This window comes from Furipterus horrens, unplaced genomic scaffold, assembly GCF_987537825.1.
Source record: "Furipterus horrens unplaced genomic scaffold, mFurHor1.1.pri manual_scaffold_11, whole genome shotgun sequence".
Classification (NCBI taxonomy): Eukaryota; Metazoa; Chordata; class Mammalia; order Chiroptera; family Furipteridae; genus Furipterus; species Furipterus horrens.
This window is the reverse complement of record NW_028327181.1, coordinates 80,277,281-80,296,534: the sequence shown is the minus strand read 5'-3', so window position 1 is coordinate 80,296,534 and position 19,254 is coordinate 80,277,281. Positions and strand designations below refer to the sequence as shown.

The 19,254-nt window shown below is 56.6% G+C and overlaps 3 protein-coding genes across 6 annotated transcripts; 2 read left to right on the top strand and 1 right to left on the bottom strand.

Moving 5' to 3' along the window:
- The first annotated feature begins 327 nt into the window (after positions 1 to 327).
- On the top strand, positions 328 to 2,356 carry CCR10 (C-C motif chemokine receptor 10). The gene is made up of 2 exons (XM_090291355.1): positions 328 to 385; positions 1,132 to 2,356. The coding sequence occupies exons 1-2, from the start codon at positions 362 to 364 to the stop codon at positions 2,236 to 2,238; spliced, it is 1,131 nt and encodes a 376-aa protein (XP_090147481.1). The 5' UTR covers positions 328 to 361; the 3' UTR covers positions 2,239 to 2,356.
- Positions 2,357 to 4,320: 1,964 nt separating this feature from the next.
- PLEKHH3 (pleckstrin homology, MyTH4 and FERM domain containing H3) lies at positions 4,321 to 12,738 on the top strand. 3 transcript variants are annotated; one of them, XM_090291843.1, is made up of 13 exons: positions 4,322 to 4,933; positions 6,879 to 6,934; positions 7,296 to 7,375; positions 7,464 to 7,655; positions 7,742 to 7,899; positions 8,011 to 8,131; positions 8,886 to 9,192; positions 9,754 to 9,961; positions 10,182 to 10,309; positions 10,601 to 10,733; positions 10,935 to 11,393; positions 11,693 to 11,884; positions 12,363 to 12,738. In XM_090291843.1, exons 1-13 carry the CDS (start codon positions 4,778 to 4,780, stop codon positions 12,534 to 12,536), a joined length of 2,364 nt encoding a protein of 787 aa, XP_090147969.1. In that variant the 5' UTR covers positions 4,322 to 4,777; the 3' UTR covers positions 12,537 to 12,738. The 3 variants fall into 3 exon arrangements, with proteins under 3 accessions (XP_090147970.1, XP_090147969.1, XP_090147968.1); XM_090291842.1 differs by having other exon boundaries at positions 10,182 to 10,318; XM_090291844.1 differs by lacking the exon at positions 12,363 to 12,738 and having other exon boundaries at positions 4,321 to 4,933; positions 10,182 to 10,318; positions 10,935 to 11,368; positions 11,693 to 11,880.
- An 889-nt stretch (positions 12,739 to 13,627) lies between these two features.
- Positions 13,628 to 18,285, bottom strand: LOC149998504 (tubulin gamma-2 chain). Of its 2 annotated transcripts, none has more exons than XM_090291130.1 (11): positions 18,011 to 18,285; positions 17,624 to 17,736; positions 17,272 to 17,439; positions 16,889 to 16,957; positions 16,467 to 16,546; positions 15,926 to 16,052; positions 15,216 to 15,302; positions 14,954 to 15,103; positions 14,393 to 14,545; positions 14,148 to 14,309; positions 13,628 to 14,040 (listed from the first exon to the last, which is right to left on the bottom strand). In XM_090291130.1, exons 1-11 carry the CDS (start codon positions 18,057 to 18,059, stop codon positions 13,828 to 13,830), a joined length of 1,371 nt encoding a protein of 456 aa, XP_090147256.1. In that variant the 5' UTR covers positions 18,060 to 18,285; the 3' UTR covers positions 13,628 to 13,827. The 2 variants fall into 2 exon arrangements, with proteins under 2 accessions (XP_090147256.1, XP_090147257.1); XM_090291131.1 differs by having other exon boundaries at positions 13,628 to 14,025; positions 18,011 to 18,284.
- Positions 18,286 to 19,254: the final 969 nt, after the last annotated feature.

Below are 19,254 nucleotides of genomic sequence, written 5' to 3'. Positions count from 1 at the left end.
TTTCCAAAGGCAAATTACAAGTATGTCCCAAGCACCCTTACTAGGCATCCTCATAACCCTGTGAATTCAGCATTTTTACCTTTCACTCCACTTTGGAAATGAAAATCCCGAGGCTCAGAGAAGTAAAAAAAACTTACAGTCACACAAGTAGCTAGCAAATGAGGATATTCCAAAAACCCATTCTCTTTCTACTGAGACAAATTGTTTTTTAGGGGGTGGAATGGGAAAGTCAGGTATGAGGGCCCACAGACCCTAATACCCATCGTCCTCTTGATCCTTCTCTCTCCGCCCCTTCCTTCCTGTCCCACTAATTTAACTTCTCTCCCCAGTGGCTATACCTCAGAAACCTGTGTAGCCAGAGATGGGGACCGAGCCCACAGAACAGGTGGGAGTGGGGGCAGGGAGGGAAGGATTACTGAGAGGGAGGGAACGGTGAAGGGATGGGATTCCACACCTGGCAACAGGCCTCTGCCTAGCTGTGATCTATCCAGGATGCCTGGAGTCATTTGGGATCAGGGGCCCCCAGATAAATGAGGCGGTTGATGTGGGACTGGAGCTGAAGGGAAGTGTGAGCTAAAAGTAGAGGTCTCAGGCGCCAACGGAAAAACTAAGCCCCAACTCCTGTGACCCGCTTGTCATTAATAGTTCTGTGCACCTGTACTGGCGGTAGAGGTGGGGGGTTGGGGAGGGGAAAAGGCCAACGGGTCTGAGGCAAAGCCTGCACGTGGGCGTTCTTCCAGGAGAGGGCGCTGCAAGCGGAACGGAAGCTCCAATGTTTATTAATAATACAAATCCTTGGCCTATGAAGAGTACAGATGCTTCACATGCGTTATCTTCCTATTTCAAACAATGCTTATTTCAAACAACCCTGGCAGGTGGGGGCTGGTCAGAATTTCTAATCTTGACATTATGTACTGGGCAACTGAGATCCAGAAAGAGCAAGTGGCTTGCTCAAGGTCACCCAGAAAGCTGGATGCAGAGGCAGGAGGGGTGCAAGCGAAGCCAAGGCCAGTTCCTGGGGAGTTTGGAAAAGAGTTTGTGTCTTCTCCTCGCTGAGAAGGCGTGGAGGGAGGGGGCAGTGAGTGGGAAGAGAAAGATTCATAGTCTCTTCTCTCATTTTGCCCTCCCCAGGTCTCCTGGGGCCCCTATTCTGGGGATGATGAGGAGGCATACTCAGCTGAGCCGTTGCCAGAGCTTTGCTACAAGGCGGATGTCCAGGCTTTCAGTCGAGCCTTCCAATCCAGTGTCTCCCTGACGGTGGCTGCCTTGGGTCTGGCAGGCAATGGCCTGGTCCTGGCCACCCACCTGGCAGCCCGACGTGCTACCCGCTCACCCACCTCCGCCCACCTGCTCCAGCTGGCCCTGGCCGACCTTCTGCTGGTCCTGACCCTGCCCTTTGCCGCAGCGGGGGCTCTGCAGGGCTGGAGTCTGGGAAGTGTCACTTGCCGTGCCATCTCGGGCCTCTACTCGGCCTCCTTCCACGCAGGCTTCCTCTTCCTGGCCTGTATTAGCGCTGACCGCTATGTGGCCATTACGCGAGCCCTCCCAACCGGACCTAGGCCCTCCGGGCCGGGCCGAGCACACTTGGTCTCAGTCATCGTGTGGCTGCTGTCGCTGCTCCTGGCACTGCCTGCTCTCCTTTTCAGCCAGGACAGGCAGCGGGAAGGCCAGCGGCGCTGCCGTCTCATCTTCCCTGAAGGCCTCACTCAGACAGTGAAAGGGGCCAGCGCGGTGGCGCAGGTCGTCCTGGGCTTCGCGCTGCCGCTGGGCGTCATGGCGGCCTGCTATGCACTTCTGGGCCGCACGCTGCTGGCCGCCAGGGGGCCGGAGCGCCGGCGCGCGCTGCGTGTCGTGGTGGCTCTGGTGGCGGCCTTCGTGGTGCTGCAGCTTCCTTATAGTCTCGCCCTACTGTTGGATACGGCCGACCTACTGGCCGCCCGTGAGCGGAGCTGCCTTGCCAGTAAGCGCAAGGACCTGGCATTGCTGGTGACCGGGAGCTTGGCTCTCGCCCGCTGCGGCCTCAACCCCATTCTCTACGCCTTTCTGGGCCTGCGCTTCCGCCAGGACCTTCGGAGGCTGCTCCGGAGTGGGAGCTGCAGCTCAGTGCCTCATCCCGGCGCCCGCTGCCCCCGTCGGCCCCGCCTTTCTTCCTGCTCGGCTCCCACTGAGACCCACAGTGTTTCCTTCTGGGACAACCAGGGCTGCGAATCAAGAGGAGAGTGCGAGCTGAGGAAATGAATCTCGGAGGGTAGTGGGAAAGGGGAATCAGTGGCGGAACACTGAAGAAGAGGTAGAGACCTACAGGAATTGCTTCTGTACTTTGCCACATTAAATTGATAACATGGAAATGAGATACAACCCAACAACTGTTGCAACTGTTACTGACTTGGAAGGAATTTGTAGCAGGGCAGAGCCATGGGTCCCCCCCCCCCCACCGCCCCACACGACCCCGCCCCACATCCACCTACAGGTCGCTGGGTTCTGAGTGGAAGGTGAGGAGAGCCTGAGTGGGAGTAGGGGGCTGCTGAGCCTGCTAAAGCTCCAGACACTGACAGCTTCACCGCTCTCTGCCTGCAGAGGTGAGGTGGGAAAGTGTCCAAGCGAGGAGGGGCGGGGGTTCCTCTTGAAATAGCTAAGGGAGAGCTTTCGAACAACCAGAGTGCTATCCAGTAATGGCTGCCTTAGCAAGTACTTCTGGAATGTTCAGGCTGAGTCTGTCGGGGACTGTGTGTGCCTGTGTGCGGTACGGGGATAGGGACGGGGCAGGAAATTCCCACTTGGAGTGGGCTTTTGGATTAGATTACCATTTTATAGTCTCTTCTAAGGTTCTGTGGTGGAAAAGAAAAAGGAAGGAAAAAGTTGAGTCGGAGTTTTTTCACCTTGGAGAAAAATCAAGAGAATTCCAATTCACAAATTTCCAAAGAGTCATTATCATGGGCGTGGTGGGGGTGGAGGTGACTGCTGTTCTCTGTCTTCCCTGGGGAAAGGGTCAGAGGAAATGCACTGAACCTGCCATAAAGAGAGAGGTTAGACACCGGGAAGAACTTCTCTGCAACAAGAGCCTGGGATCCAGACAGGGAAGAGAGTATATCGTTGTGGGGTTTCCACGTCCAGGAAACCTTAGTGCAGGCCACTTTCATCTGGGGCCAGGGCCAGGGCAAGATAGTCTGTAGAGACGGTCGCATTGATTCCTGGTCTTTGTTTTACACAGTCAGGACAGACAGGATGGTGTTCACGTGCGACAACTCTCGCAGTTTAATATCCGGTCAGCAAAGCTGCCCGACAACTCCAGCCAGCAGTCTGGGGACCTGGGGGAAGAAGGGCGTGGCGTGGCAGGGAGGTCCCCAGGGAGGCGGTGGCCTGACGTCCCTGCCCTGTCCCACCCCTCCCAGTTCGGACTATCCTTCCATCCCAGAGCCTCTAGCGGCTGAAATCGAAGCACTGCATCCAGGGACCTTGAACCTCGGAAGGCGCGGAAATGGCACCGATCCTCAAAATGCCCCACTTACTAGCCATTGGGGGTCAACCTGGAACCCTCCACCGGTCGACCAAGGGAATCGCCGCTGAGTCAGCAACTCACGCGCGCGCCCGTTGTCGCCCCGCCCCTGGTTAACCCCTTTCTACACAGAACCGTAGGATATTCACCCCGAGAGGCCTCCACTGTATCCGAAAACAGCAGAATTCCCTAGAATCCCAAGTCACTTTCCATACCGGAGTTCAGTGAGCTGTGCGCTCTGAAGTAGATTTCTTCACTTCAAAAAGGAGGTGACTCATGTCGAGGAACTGGATTTCATCCAGGGACGGAGAGCCACCTCCAGAGCTGTGCCTGGCGCAGGTAGCTAAGGCTCTTTCTTTTCTCAGGGAATCTGAGAACTTACAGGGGTTCAGAGGGCAGCGGTCGGGGCCTGCCTCAATGCCCTATGCCCTTCATCCTCCACAGTTGCCTCCTCCAAAGCTGCTTCTCAGGAGGGTTTTTAATCTTTAGGTTGGTGAGCCAAGAGTTAAAACAAGAGCTTGAAGGCGGGCTTCCATGACGTCATTAGCACTTCGCGTCGAACCTCGGAGTCGGGGGCGTGACTAACATCGCACCGCCCCTCCCTCTCTTTTCCCTTGCCCCTCCCCGCTGTCACCGAGCCACGGGCACATGATGCCACCCGCCGCCGTTTTCGGTAGCTTGATTGGTGGCCGCGCCCGGCGCCAGGCACAGGGATTGGCCAGAGGAGGCTGTGACGAAAATTGGACCCTGCCCAGTAAAGAAGGGAGGAGAGAAAGAAGAGGGGTGGGGCTAGAAGGGAGGGGATTTGGGAGGCGGGGTCCCGTCGCTGTGCTCGCGCCCCTAGCGCGCCAGTCCCGGGGCTGCAGGGAGCGCAGCGCGCGCGACCCGGGCCCCGGCCACCGGACGCTCTACCGGACACGACCCTCCCTGAAGCTTGGACAGCTGCCCACCTTGGACACTGCACTGGACACTGCCCCACACAAGGCTGGACACTACAACGGACACTACTTCCCAGCTCCGGACATTGCTCTCTCCTCCCCCCTGGGCCCTGGAAGCTTTTCCCCCTCCCCCTTCGGGGGCCCAGACACTGAGCCCCCCGCAGGCTCCAGCTACCAACCCTTGCACCCCAGCGCCAGACACTGCCTCCTTCCTGTCCCCTTCTCCCTTCCCCTCCACCCGCCTTGTCTTTACCCCGTTTGGGTCGGAGCCCCGCCAGCTTCTCCGACCCCCTGCAGCTTGGCCCCGGCTGCCCAAGCCCCCATCCCCCGGCTGCTCGCCCGGATGCCTCTCCCCGGAGGATTGTGGTGGCTCCTCTGCTGCCGTCGAGGCTTTACTCTTCTGCACCGGGACTACGGGGACGGCGAGCTTAGCGGGGACGGGGACGAGGACGAGGACACCTTTGAGCTACGGACCCCGAGTCCAGCGGGCGGCGGTAGAGTAAGTCCCGGGGGTTTGGACCCTTGTCTCAATCCCTCTCACTTCCACCGGCCGTCACGCCTGATCCTGCTCCAGGCTCCAGCCAAACGCCCAGCTCTTGGCAGGCTGGAGACGTGGGAGAGGTTTTTGCCTGGGGACCAGAAGCCCCCGAGAGCTCAAGGAGCAGCCCCACTTGGATGTGCCTGGGGCCTCGCGCCGCACGCTGGGCGCTGTCCACCTGCTGGGGGCCCTGAGGCAGGGAGGCGTCACGCGTGGCCCGACCTGGCCCTGCCTCACCCTTCCCCGCCGGGCTCGCGTCCCATCCCATCTGCTTCCGCCTCCGCCAGCGCCGAGGAATGTGGCGAGGCCGGCTGGGCGGCTCGGACGCCTGGGTCCGCTCCGTTCCCAGATCGTGAGCGCTGAGTGCTAGGGCCAGATGCGGGAGTTCCCGCCTCAGGGACCGGGGCAAGGGGGAGAAGGCATACTCAGATTGGGGTCCGTGGCGGGGACCCCATGGAGAGGGAGCTGGGAGCCACAACTCTTCGAGGACCCCTCGTCATTACTCTCAGGACAGAACTCTTGGCGCTCCCTGGTGAGCCTCCTGGGGAATCCCAGAGGGGATGGTTTGGGACACTCGTCTCCCCGGTTTTATCGAACCTCCTCGTGGGGAAACTGAAGTACTTTTGGGGTGGGAGACCTCCATCTTCTGAGGTCCCCTCTCTGATTCCGGGGAAGACCGGCAACCAGATTCCCCAGGTCTGTGGTCTGGGTCCGGCTCCCATCCCCCGTTCAGGGGTCCCCAGCAGGCCTGGTGGCTCCATGCCCGGGTAGGGCGGGCTGCACCGCTGGGGCTGGCGCCAGCACCTGGCGGAGGCGGAGGGCGGATAAATATAGAGGGGGTGGGAGGGAGGGAGGGAAGCAGGGGACTGCCATTAGGGGAGCTGGTCTAAGAGTGGTCAGCACCTGCCCTCTGTGGTGGTGTGGCCAAGAACCCCTTTCAGATCCTCTAGAAAATAGGTGGATCTTTGCCTTAAGAATGCACAGGACCCAGGCGTCCCCAAGCTTCCAGGCTGGGCAGGGTCGGTTCCGTGAACCAAGCCGTTGCCTCCCTCTTGCTCCACCTCCACCCCCCTCCTCGAGCTTGGGGACAGGTGTCCCTGGCCCCCCTCCCCCTCTCCTCCCTCCTGGCTTTAGCAGTCTGCCCGCAATGGGATGATGGCACAGTTTCTGCCTGACCTGGCTCCTGGACGGGTTTGTGGCCTCTCTCAGACCCCAGTCTACAGTTGAAGTTCTAGGGCAAGGGGGAGCAAAATCCCCTACAGCATCTCCCCCTGAGATGGTATGCCATTCCTCCGCCTGGCCAGCCCTTCCTGAGCCCCAGCAAAGGGGCAGAGTCTCTGTTTACACTGAGTCTTTGGGGTGTCTTTGGGAGGGCATAAGAAAGCCCTATACCAAAGGGGTCCCTCTCCCCTTCACTCATCTCTGTACCCACCTCCCGCTTGCCTATTAGGCAACAAAGGGAAAACCAGGGGGAGGGGGCTACTTTGAACCTGCCAGAGCAAGAAGGGACTCCATCCACCTCTCCCTTTCCAAAGATCAGGAAGCTAAGGCCCAAAGACCGAAGGGGACTTGCAAGCTTCCTCTCCTACTTCCCTGGGCAGTTAGTGTTGGAGCTGGTGTTAGAACCCAGGTCTCCTGACTCCCTGCCCAGTGCTCTTTCCACCCTACCAAACCCCTGATTGCATCTTTGAAGGTTAACAAAGGGTAACAGAGAGAAGGCTTCTTAGCTTTGACATTTCAGTAGAGACTGATGGGAGGGGCGTGCCCAGGGTTTCAGCTTACTCCATCACAGTCACGACCCCACTACTTGATTCCTCAATCCTCTGAGCGGGCGGCGCTGTCCTAGGGGCAGAAGCCACGGGCATCCCTGAGGGAGGGCTCTCTGATCCTGAGCCTGTTTCTCCAGGGCCCATTGGAGGTGACGCTGACTCAACCTGTGAGGAGTGGGCCCATCTCAGACAGGTGAGCTTCACTGCCTGCCGTGGTCTGGAGACCCCAGCCCATTCCAGGACCCCCATCCTTGCCGCCTTCCCTCTCACGATTGTGCAATAAGGGAGAGTCCTTACGCCGGACGCTGTGGTTTGGCTAGGGTCCCGAGGGGGCGGTCCGGCTGGGGGCGCCAGGAGGAAGGCGGGGGGGGGGGGGGTCCGGGCTATTTTTGGTGCGAGGTCAGACGGCCCAGCGGTTCCCACAGCCTGGGGGAGGGGTGCCTAGCCCGGAAGCAGGCACCCCTCACAGTCTGGGGAACCCCTATTGAGGAGCCCCCTGGAGGCGGGGTGTAGGACCGGCAGCCTCGCCCAAACCTTGCTACCCTCTGGCCCAGGCTGCAGAGCTGGGAGGAGACCCGGAGCCTCATCCCGGAGAAGGGGCTGCTGGAGGACGACACGGATGTCGTTATGAAAGGTGAGGACCCACCTTAGGCATTTTGTATGCCCCCCAGTCCCAAGCCTTTAGGGAATAATGTCATTGCCTGATGATCCTTTCTCCCCAGGTTGGCTGTACCGCGAACCCCGCGGACGAGGGGCGCGGCCCTGGTTACCCCCGCGCCGGGCCTGGTTTGTGCTCACCCGGGACTCCCTGGACCAGTTCAGCAGCAGTGGGAAGGGGGCGCGGCGCCTCGGGAGCCTCGTGCTCACCAGCCTGTGCTCTGTGGCTGGCCCGGAGCGCAGGCCCAAGGAGACCGGTGAGACCTTGTGGGGACTCCCCTACCTCCTTGCGCAGCAGCCCCAGCCAGTCCTGATTGCCCCCCACGCCCTCTCTTTCCCGCAGGTCTGTGGTCAGTAACCGTGTCTGGCCGGAAGCACAGCGTTCGACTCTGTTCCCCGCGTCAGGCGGAAGCAGAGCGCTGGGTGGTGGCGCTGCGCAAAGTGATCACCTCCAAGGCGCCACTGGAGACCCCTACCCAGCTGCTCCTCAGGGACATTCAGGTACTTGAGAGGGGACTCCATTGAGAAAGAGGAGGGTTGTGGGCCCAGCAGCTTTCTGGATTTATGGGGAGCCCTCTTCTCCATCACCTTGACCCTTTCTCTGGCCTCTAGGAGAGTTGCGGGGACCCAGAGGCCGTGGCCCTCATTTACCGACGGAACCCAATTCTGCGGCACACCAATGGAGCCTTGTATGCCCCACTCCTGCCCCTGCCCTATGGAGTCAGCCCTCCAGGTGAGTGGCCTAATCCCTTGAATCGTGGATCTGAATGCCTGACCCTACAGAGACCTAGGAGTCCTCAGGGGACCTACCCAACCCCTTACTGTTTAAAGGATGATGCTGAAACCAGAAGATGACCAGACTGATATGTGGGGTGGTGCGGTAGAGAGTCAACACACATTTTTAAAAAAATGTTCCCCTTTGACCTCTTTTTTGACTACTGGTGTTCCTTAATGAGTTTTTACCCTGTCTTCTATTCTTTTATTATACTCTTAAGACCATGCCATACTACCTTTACAAGTGGTGGGAAAGCCACCAATTTGGTGCTGGCCTCATTGAACTACATTTCTTCCCAAATGGGATTATTGACTGGCCCAGGTCCTAAAGCTAGAGATGAATGGGAGCTGGAAGAACCCTGGTTTTCTGGCTCCAACTCCCCCCTGTTTTCTGCCCTGTAGTGGGCTCTCCGTACCCAGTTACAGAATCTGGGTTTGAACCTATGTCCTTTAGTCTGTCCCTTTGCCTGACTAACTCAAAGTGCAGCTTTAGCAGATCCAGAGGGGGAGATTCATGGGAGGCAGGGGTTGAGAGTTTGGCTCTGTGGGGACCATTGCTTTCCCTTCACTCTTCCTGTCATTCGTACTCTCCCCTCCTTGCCACCCTCTGTCCCCTTATACTCCCTCTGACCTCCCCTGGTTCATGCCTTCCACCCAGGGCCCAGCTCCGTGTCCCCTCTCCAAACCGTCCCTCCGCCCCCACCCTCCCGCAGGTCCTGGCTACGCACCCTTGCGCGAGGAGGCGGTACGGCTGTTTCTGGCGCTACAGGCCTTGGAGGGGGCGCGGCGCCCCGGGCCCCTGATGCAGGGTGTACTTCAGACCTGCCGGGACCTGCCCGCGCTTCGTGACGAACTCTTCCTGCAGCTGGCTAAGCAGACATCGGGCCCCGCGGGGCCTCCCGGGTTCCCCGCTACCCAAGACCCCGCGGCCCTACGGTACTGGCAGCTCCTCACCTGCATGAGCTGCACCTTCCGGCCTGGGGGAGCTGTACGGGGTCACCTTCTGGGACACCTGGAGAGGTGAGAGGACTAGGGTGAGGTAAGACCAAGGTAAGGGAGCCATAGAGCTGGGAGAGAAGGATGGGCTTTTGAAAAACGTTTGGCAGATGGAGAACTTAGATCCAGAGAAAGAAAGGGGCTTGCCCAAGGTCAGGGCCGCTGCTAAGATGTACGATGCCTTTGTAGGAATTATAGGATCGTATCTCACTTGCCCTCGGAGGAATTACAAAAAGGCGCCCCCTTTGGACAGAGGAATGATCAAAAGGGTGCTTTTCCTTGAGGCTGAGGCAGTCCAGCGTCAGGGCTTTTAGACTGGAAAGCGGCAGGCGGCTGGATTTTGGATTTCAACCCGAAGGAGGATCTTGGAGACTTTGAGAATTGGGAGGGGCAGTTAGGAGAGAGCTGCCAGGAGCCTTAGAAAGTAATTCAGCTCCATACAGAGCGCCAGGGGTAGATTTAGAAGAGCCTCTTGCGGCCTTCAAGTTGGAGGGAAGGGAATCGACGAGATGAAATAAGAATGTGAGAGGGAGGGGGAGAAGGAAGCCCCTCTGAGCACTGATCTTCGGGTTCTCCCTAACCCAGGACGGAGCAGGCGCTCCCGGGATCGGAACTGGCCGAATATGCTCGCTTCATCCGCAAAGCACTGGGCCGGACGCGCGGCCGAGACCTAGTGCCCTCGCTGGCAGAGATTTCCGCGCTGAGCCGAAGGCAGGAGCTGTTGTGTACAGTTCACTGTCCAGGGGCTGGTGCCTGCCCTGTGGCCATAGACTCCCACACCACAGCGGCGGAGGTAATAAGGCTAGAGAAAGAGTCCTGAAACTTCAACCCTTTCCTCTCAGGTTCCCACGCCCGGCTCTCCTGGTGCACGGGCCGAGGTTTACTCGGGTCTGAGATTCGTCATTTGAGTGAGGGGTGTGTGTGGCAGGACTAAGAGACCTGAAAGACCCCTCCAGTTGTATCAGCCCCTCCAGAAGTCCTGACTCTTCCCCTCACCGCTCTTTCCCCTCCAGGTTGCTCGAGAGCTGGTGGGGCGGCTGGGCTTGGCCCGAAGCCGCAACGCTTTCGCGCTGTACGAGCAGCGAGGGGCCCAGGAGCGAGCCCTCGCTGGAGGGACTCTCGTGGCCGACGTACTCACCAGGTTTGAGAAGTAAATGTCCAGCCCCAGCCCTGCTCTCCGTTTAGCCCAACATCCTCAGCTTCGATCAGTCCCTAAGCAAACATTTATGAGCGTTTGCCACTGGCCCTGAATAGTGACGTTTGCTGGTTCCGAGATGGACTACTGCCCACCAGCGATTTGCAGTCGAGTTTCAAGGCTCATCTCTGAGGTCCACTCAGCCCTGGCCCCGCCCCCAACATCTGGCCCCTTCCCGCCCCAGCTCTGGGGGATGGGGGCTGCCTGTGTCGCTGAGCGCCGGGTTCTCTAATGCAGATCGGCCGCGGAGGAAGCCGGGCTGGAGGACTCACCGGACTCCGGTTGGAGACTGTGTCTGCGTCTTCACGGACCCCTGCACCCCGAGGGGCTGTCCCCTGACAGCCACGAACTGCCTTTCCTCTTTGAGCAGGTGAGGATCTCCAGCATTCACGCCTCACCCCCGAAAGACCCCCGAGCCTGAATACCCTTGCTGGCCAATCGCATTTCAGCGTTTTGTGGCAACCCCGTGGGTGGCTTTACTCGAAATCAGACCGCAGATTTCTCGCCCCGAGTTGTTTGCACGACCGTACAGCCGACGCTGCCTCGTTGACTCCCGGTGCCTCTTCTATAGGCTCACGCTCTGCTGCTTCGCGGCAGGCCTACCCCGCCGGACGACACGCTGCGCGCCCTTGCGGCGTTGCGCCTGCAGAGCCTGCACCGAGACTTCTCCCCGCGGGCGCCCCTGCCACGCCTGGACCGCTTGCTGCCGTCTCCGACCCCGCCGCGTGAAGACCCGCCCCGCCCGATCCCGGGACCTCCCCCATCTGCCGCCCTGCTGGCCAGGGCAATCTGGAGCTCGGGCCTGGCCAAGCGGCGAGCGGAGCGGACCCAGCCCGGCGGGGCAGGCCGCACAGCGGGAAGCATGGCCCGGCAGGGAGGAGGTGGCGCCGGCATGGCGGCTGCTGTGCTGGGCGGCTGGAAGCGGCTACAGGGCATGGGCCGAGCCGAGGCCATGGCTGCCTACCTGGCTCTGGCTGCACAGTGTCCAGGGTTCGGCGCTGCTCGGTATGAAGTTCTGGAGCTGAGCACGGTGAGGGGGAAAAGGGAGAAGGGGACTCTGGTGGCCCAAGCCCCACACCTTTGCCCCAGAGCCAGAAGCCCCCACTGTGGGTCAGTTCACTCCCTGCATCCACCAGAGCTGCCCATCTCAGACCCTAGGAGTCACTGGCCCTTGGGTTCCCATGTCTCTGGAGCCTTAGCACCCCCTCCACACAGGCAATGTGCATCATTAAGGGGACTGGAAAGTTCCTGCTCTCAGCCATCTCTTCCCGCCAAAAATGCTGCTGCAGGGTTCCCTTTTACACCCTCACTCTGCCTGTCTGTCCCCAGGAAGCTGGTGGGGGTGCTCCACAGAAGCTATGCCTGGGCCTGGGAGCCAAGGCCATGTCTCTCTCCCGTCCCGGTGAGACGGAGCCCATCCACAGTGTCAGCTATGGTCATGTGGCTGCCTGCCAGCTAATGGGCCCCCATACCCTGGCACTGAGGGTGGGAGAGAGCCAGCTCCTCCTGCAGAGTCCCCAGGTGAGTGGAAAGAGGAGAGTGGAAGGAGGAAGGAAGGGAAAGGATGTCAAGAAACATTTATTAAACACTGAGCATGGGCTAGGTACAGCTGTAGGCACAGTGATCAAAGAAGCTCAAGAGGCTTAATGCTACAAAGGAAAGTGTAGTGTGACAGGAGGTGGCTATAGCATTAGGTAGGATGGTCAGAAAAATATACCCAAAGAAGGTGATATTTAAACTAGCCTTGGGCAGTTCTGGAGGAACAGCATGCCAGGTAGAGGGAACTGCAAGTGCAAAGGCCCTGGATGAGAATAAACTTAGCTTATTACAGGAGCACAAATAAGGAAGTGACTGGCACGTAGTAAGTGAGGAAGTGATGTTGAGAAAGGAAACGTTGTAGGAGGCAGCTCATGTAAGGCCTTTGGAAGGAGCCTGGGTGGCGGATGAGACAGGAGAACCCAGTGGCCCCTGTTGCCTCCTGACCTCTGCCTTCTCTTAGGTGGAAGAGATCATGCAGCTGGTGAATGCTTACTTGGCTAACCCCTCCTCTGAGAGGCCCTGTAGCAGTCCTTCTCCATGCCAAGACCTTCCAGACACCTCCTCTCCCAGCCAGCACCCGGGCCTGGACGAGCCCCAGGGACAGTCTGGCTGTTTGGGACAGCTGCAGAAATGAGCCTGCCAAGAGGTCATGACCTCCCTTCCATCTCCAGCCTGGACCTGGATTGCTCTGAGATTTGAGGGAAACATGGACCCTTTTGGCCCTGCAGGGACAGGGCACACCCCATACCCAAGGGCTGCAATGGTTGCAGACAATTTTCTAGTTTGTTTCTTAATTTATTTGTAGAAGAGAAGTGAAAAAAAAAAAAAAAACTTATTTACACAAACCCTTCCTGTGGGAGTGTTGTCAGTGGTACAAGTTGGATCCCCATAGGTCAGAGCTCCACCCCTGGGACGCCCACACTCTGGGCTTTCACCAGCACTGAGGGGAGTCTGGACACCGCAGGGCTCCACCCTCCTTGACTGTCTGGATTTAACCTCCTGGCCAGAATGCTGCCATTGGGTGGTGGGTGGGGTAGATAAGAGGGCAGTTGTGGAGGCTGGCAATTACTTACCCTCTCTTCCCCATTGAGTGACATAGAGTTGGCTGCCTAGTGTCCCTGAGGCTGGAGACCAGTGAGTCATCAGGACTAGCACTGTCCAGTTTCTACTCTGGTATCTAGCTTGTAGGTCCCATCTTTGGTGTGCCTACTGCCTCGGTCCTGGAATGGAGAGGAGCCTGGGGCAGGAATAGATGCAGAAACTTCTCTGGCATAGTTAAAGAGCTTGCCAGGATGGGCTCAGCCCTGCTCCTGAGTTCTGTTCCTGCTTTATCAGGTTGGATTCAATGGGGTTGAATTCCTGAGGATCTATACCCTTGGGCACTGGGAATCCAGAGTCCCAGCTTTCCTGACCTGCTTAGAATTCTCATCCTTCAGTAGTCCTCAAGCCTCATCTGGGAGTAGAGGAGGCTGGGGCAATATCGATCTACCCAGGGGTAGGAACTTAGGCACGGAGGAGGTAGCAGACCTCAGTAATCAATCCTCTGTAGTCTCGAGAGTAGGGCTAACTCCAGTGAAACAGCCTAGTTCTAGGCAAGGGATGTCAATGGAAACAGTAGACACACTAAGACCTGAACTAAGTGGCCACTCTACCACCACATGTCTGGGCACTGGGAAGGATCATGAAGGGCCTTTCATCATCCCCATAGTCACAGATCAAATCCTATTATATTCACAACCAAGCTTTATTATTTTATTAGAGGTAAACAAGCACATCAAGGGTTAGGGCATGAAAGGAAGGGAGCATGGGTAGCTCCAGGGTTGGAGATGAACCTAAAAGAGTTGCTGGTGAGGGGAATTTAGGTTAGAGGAAGCGGGCATGATGGGAATAGTGTTTATTGTCCAGGGGGAGTAGCGGGGAGGAAGTCACTGCTCCTGGGTGCCCCAGGAGATGTAGTCTGGCCGTGTGGCTGCATGGTACTCATCAATGAGTTCCTGTACAACCTCCCTGGACCTGTCCAGCTCATCAAAGTTCTCCTTGAAGATGTCCTCCTTGCGGAATTGCTCCAGGAAGGCCTCCCGCTTCCGCAGCTTGTCGTATTGCTGGCAGGAACTTTCAAAGAGCTGAAAGACAAATCTCTGTGATGGGAGCCAGTGCAGGATAGGGGGCATTGGAATAGACTGCGGGAGAATGATGAAGGGGCAAGTGGAATAGAGTGGCCAAAGAAGACCAGGACTAGCCTCACCGAGGAGATGCTGGTGTGGTTGGCCATCATGAGCCCACTGACCCGGTGGGCAGAGGGCAGGTAGGGAGACTTCCTCGACAGGGCTACCTGGATGCTGGCTGGGCCCCAGGGGATGAAGTTGGCCAACTTCCGTTCCCGGATCCTCTGCAGGCTCTTGTGGACCTGGGGTGGGCACAGGGGTGGTGGTGGTCGCCTCTCCTCTACCCCTGCAGGTTCCAGGGGTGGAACGAAGGGGTCTCACCTACCTGAGTGGGGTCCACCTCCCCCTGGATGATGTTGAGGATGGCAATGTAGCAGTGGTTGGTCTGGCGATCCCGGCCAGTGGACACCATCACGTTCTTGGGTTGCAGCAGCCGCCTCATGACATCCAGGACCGTGGTCTTCCTCACGCTGGCTACCTGAGGGGAGAGTGGGCCACAGGGACCAGGTCAGCACTCAGGGTACAGTCCAGAGATGCATGGATAGAAAAGAGCAGGCAACACATGTCCCCCACCAGACTTGGGGCTGTATGGTCTCTTTGGGTAGTGTCTTTACTGAGCCTCTGCTGTGGGATCAGCAATCTTAGCCATCCTCAGCTCAGCAAACTCATGCCCCGGGGCGGGAGCATGAGTAGATCCCATACAGCCCAGGCCCTGCAGGGAGCCAAAGGCAGGGGAGAAAGGAGAGACAGTCAGCAAGGAAGTCGTATAGTGTGTGCCAGTCCCTGCGCACAGAGCCTCCTGGGCCAGCAGGTTGAAGAGGAAGGCTAGATCGGGCCTTCTGGGCTCAGGGGCAGTGGGGCCTGGGACACTGGGGGCTCTTCTTACCGACTGGTCCGTGGTGAGGGGGGTGTAACCAGTCATGAGGAAATGGAGCCGTGGTGTGGGAATGAGCGAGGCGATGAGGCCGATGAGGTCGTTGTTCATGTAGCCAGGGTAGCGCAGGGTGGTGGTGCTGGCTGACATGATGGTGGACACCTGAGGACAGGGATGCCATGTCATGGTTCTTGCCTAGGGGACCTCCCTTCCTCAGATGGCGCTCCAGCAAGAATGGGTTCCAGTCCAAAGGAGTCTAGGAGTGATGACTCACCAGCTGGTTGATCTGGGAGAAGGATGGGTTCTGGATGTGCAGGCGGTCTGTGGCGATCCGGTTCAGGGCTGTGTTGTCCAGCACCACCTGGGGGGACAGAAGATGGTCACAGCACCTTTTTGAGGAGAAAGGGAGCAGAAAAATAAGTTATTAGCTTAGCCCCCTTCTAAACTCCAAAACCAGGAAATGAGTGTGTTAATTTAAAAGAAAAGTACTATGTCTGGGGCATCATGAGACACTTTTCTACCATCCAGTGCAGTAAACAAATATATGACTACCCCATGTGCCTTGCCCTGTGCCTGGCTCTGGAGAGATAAAAGAGAGTGAAGAGGCATGGTCTGCCCCCTCACCAGGTCTTGTGGAGGGAGAGTGACATTAAATATAAAGCTACAGAAAAGTATAGTTACAGCCGGAAATATGTACAAAGGCATTTGATTTTGACTTGAGTGGTCAGGAAGGTTTATGCTAAGAAAGTAACCCCTGGGCTGAAAATTTAAGCATGAGTAGGTATTAAACAGACTAAATGGGGACACATGGGGGACTGTAAGCAACTTGGGATCGGGTAGGTACTTATTTCATAATTTGGGCCACCAGGTATGGCTTTGTTGGTCCTCTTGTTTCCTTGGCTGGGCCTTAGGAAGGGCAGGTATAATTGTCTCACTGGTTTGGAGAGGTGGACCCAAGTGCCCCACTTCCTACTCTATGCTCACCACACAGTCTGCATTCTGGGTCAGCCTCTTGAGTGTGAGCAATGAGTTGTAGGGCTGGACCACCACATCGCTCATCTCATCCTGGTTGGGAAACACTGAGTATGTCTGCACCAGCTTCTTGGGGTATCTGGAAGTAAAGAAGAGGGAAAAGGTAAGGTAGCACAGTGAACTGAAGGACTCCCATCACTTCATCTCTGTCTTCTCTAGGGATAACAGGGGCCATTCCTTTCCAAGTGCCACCAAACTCTTATATTACAAAAGGGTTTGTATAAGAGGGCAGAACTGAGTCTTCTGAGCACAGGAGCCAAAAAGGATAAGCCTAAAGCATCAAACCCTGTAGGTCCCATCCTCTCCCTGGGTAAACCCCCCTCCCAGGAACTACAACTTCCAAGATGTTCCCTAGGTGGTAGGCTCTGCTCCTACCTATGACTCAAAGGGCTAGTTGCAGGCCTTCCAATCCAAGAGGGAAAAAAGTGACAAAAAAACAAAAACATTACCCAGGGAACCAGGGCTAATACCCTCTTCCCAAACACAGGCTTACCTGTCATTCAGTCGCTCCAGGAGGTAAGAGCCCAGGCCAGAACCCGTCCCCCCAGCGATAGAGTGACACAGCACGAAGCCCTGCATGGGGGAGGGATGGAGAGGCAGTCTCCAGGGATCCGGGGAGAGGCTTCAGGCTTGTGTCATTCCCCACTCCCAACACTCATGTCTCAAGCCTTCCTCTGTGTCCATCCAGGCTGAGGCTCCTTGGGAAGAATGACCCTTATCTAAGCAGCAGATGCCATCCAGATTAGGATCTCCTTGAAGACAAGGACTGTACCTTATTTACCTCAATATCTCACATCTGATGCTGACTCAATAAGTGAGTTTTGACCTGAATTGTCCCCATTACACCACCTGACCTTTCCCCAGCACTTTTCAGCCTTTTTGTTTTTTTCTTTTTTCAGTGGGGCAGAACGTCACCTCTAGGCTGTCACTTCCATCTGCTTCTCGGTCTATGATGTCAAAAATATCTTCATGGATTTTCTCACCCTGCATAGAGACATGGGGAGGGAGGATCAGGACTAAGGTTCTGGAGAGCATCTCTTTTCAGCACCAATGACTACCCATGGACACTACTGCCATGTTCAATGAGAGCCTCAGCTGTGGCCCTCAACCCAGAAAAGCTACTTTGCAAATGATTTGCAGTTTGCATAAACCTCTCTCCCTGGTTGTCCCTCTTGTTAGGGTATACATTTGTCTCCTATTTATTGTTAGTTGGATCTAGTTAAGAGTCCCAGGCTGCTTGAGCCTGCCTTGCCTAGGGGTGAGAACATCAAGGGTCTCTGAGATGGGCACCTGAATACCTGGGAGAATCCACTGGCCCAGTTGTTGCCAGCCCCTCCTCCATGCTCTGACAGGTAGATGTTCTCTGGGTTGTAGAGCTTCGCATAGGGGGAGTTGAGGATGGAGTGGATCACCCGGGGCTCTAGGTCCAGCAGCACAGCCCTGGGGATGTAGTGCTCATCGTCTGCCTGTCAGCGGGAGTCCAGGAGGGGGCCCACTCAGCTAAGGCCAAGTCCTCCATCCCCCCAACTCTGGCTCCTGCCTGCCCTCCCTCCTCAAGCCAGCCACCCTGGCTCCTCTGCCCAGAGGGGTTTCCCAGTACCAGGCCATTGCCCTTCCCTTCAAGGCCCCTGGCCAAGTCACTGGGAGCACCTGGTAGAAAAAGACGTCCTTTCGGTCAGTGCCCTCGGTGGCGAATTCCTCCACTATGCCCTCGGGGCTGATACCATGCTCAGCGCACAATTGTTTCCAGAACTCGAACCCAACTGGGGGATGGGGAGAGATGCCTGGGTCTGTTAGAGTCATAGGGCCCCAGAAGCCCAGGGTTAGGCTCACAGGCTGTCACACTCAGAGGCTGGATCAGGGACCCGAGACAGCCCTGGGCTGGAGGCGCAGCTTTGGGTTTGGGACTGGCTCATCATGCGCAGTAGGGCAGGGGGTCATGGGAGGGAAAGGGGAACTGGAGGATGCCAAGCACTAGTGTGGGACCCGAAAGGGCAGAACCAGGGACTGGAGGGCCCCGGGCGCACGCTCGCTCACTTTGGTTGCCGCACTGGCCCAGCTGCAGGGTGATGATCTCCCGGGGCATCGCTCTTCAGACGCTGGCGTTCCAGCCCGGCCCGGCGGGAGTCACGACACAGACGAAAGCCTGACAGCCGGACGCGCAGGACGTGGGGAGCGCGCTCTCTCTTCGTCTTTTGACGTGGGCGCTCCGTCTGCGCGTGTGCAGTGCAGGTCTCCCGGCGGCCGGCTGGCCGGGATGCCCAGGTTGCGCATCATTTCCCCCAAAACACTTGCAGCTGGAATTCGGCACAGGCGCAGAGTGAGGCCACGCCCCCTCCTGCCCAACCACACTAGCTCCGCGCCTGCGCGGTGAGACTAGCTGGGGCTGCAAGGTAGCTACTCCGGTGTAGGGGAGGCGAGTGGAGGGGCTAGGAGGGGCTAGGAGGGGGACCCAGATGTGTGGAGTCAGCTGTGCTGTTGTAGATAGGTGAGTGGCTCTGCTAGATGGAAGGGCTGGATTCAAATCAATTATTTTTTATTTTAAAATTAAATATACCTAACAAATTTACCATCTTAATTATTTTTAAATCTGTCATTCTACGGCATAAAGTACACTCACGTTATTCTGCAACCGTCACTAACATTCATGCCCAGAACTTTGTCATCTTTCCAAACTGAAACTCTGTACGCACAAACAAGAATTCCCCATCACCATTCTACTTTGTCTCCATGATTTTAACTACTCTAGGTATCTCATATAAGTGGGATCATACAGTATTTGTCCTTTTGTGTCTGGCTTATTTAATTTACCATAATGTCTTCGGGGTTACTTCATGTTGTAGCTAGTGTCAAATTTTCGTTCATTTTTAAGGCTGTATAATATTCCATTAAATATATATATGACATTTTGTGTTTATCCATTCATCTGTCAATAAACACTCGGGATGCTTCCACATATTAGCTATTGTGAATAATTCTGCTATGAACATGGGTGTACAAATATCTGAGTCCCTGCTTTCAATTCTTCTGGGTCTATACACAGAAGTAAAATTGCTGGATCATGTGGTAATTTCATGATTAATTTTTTGAGGAATTGCCATACTATTTTCCACAGTGCTGCACCATTTTACATTCCCACCAGCAATGCAGAAGGGTCCAATTTCTCCACATCCTTGCCAACGTTTGCTACTTCTGTTTGTTTTTTAAATAATAGTCATCCTAATGAGTGTGAAGTGGTATCTCATTTTGGTTTTTATTTTATTTTAAATTACAAAAGGTTT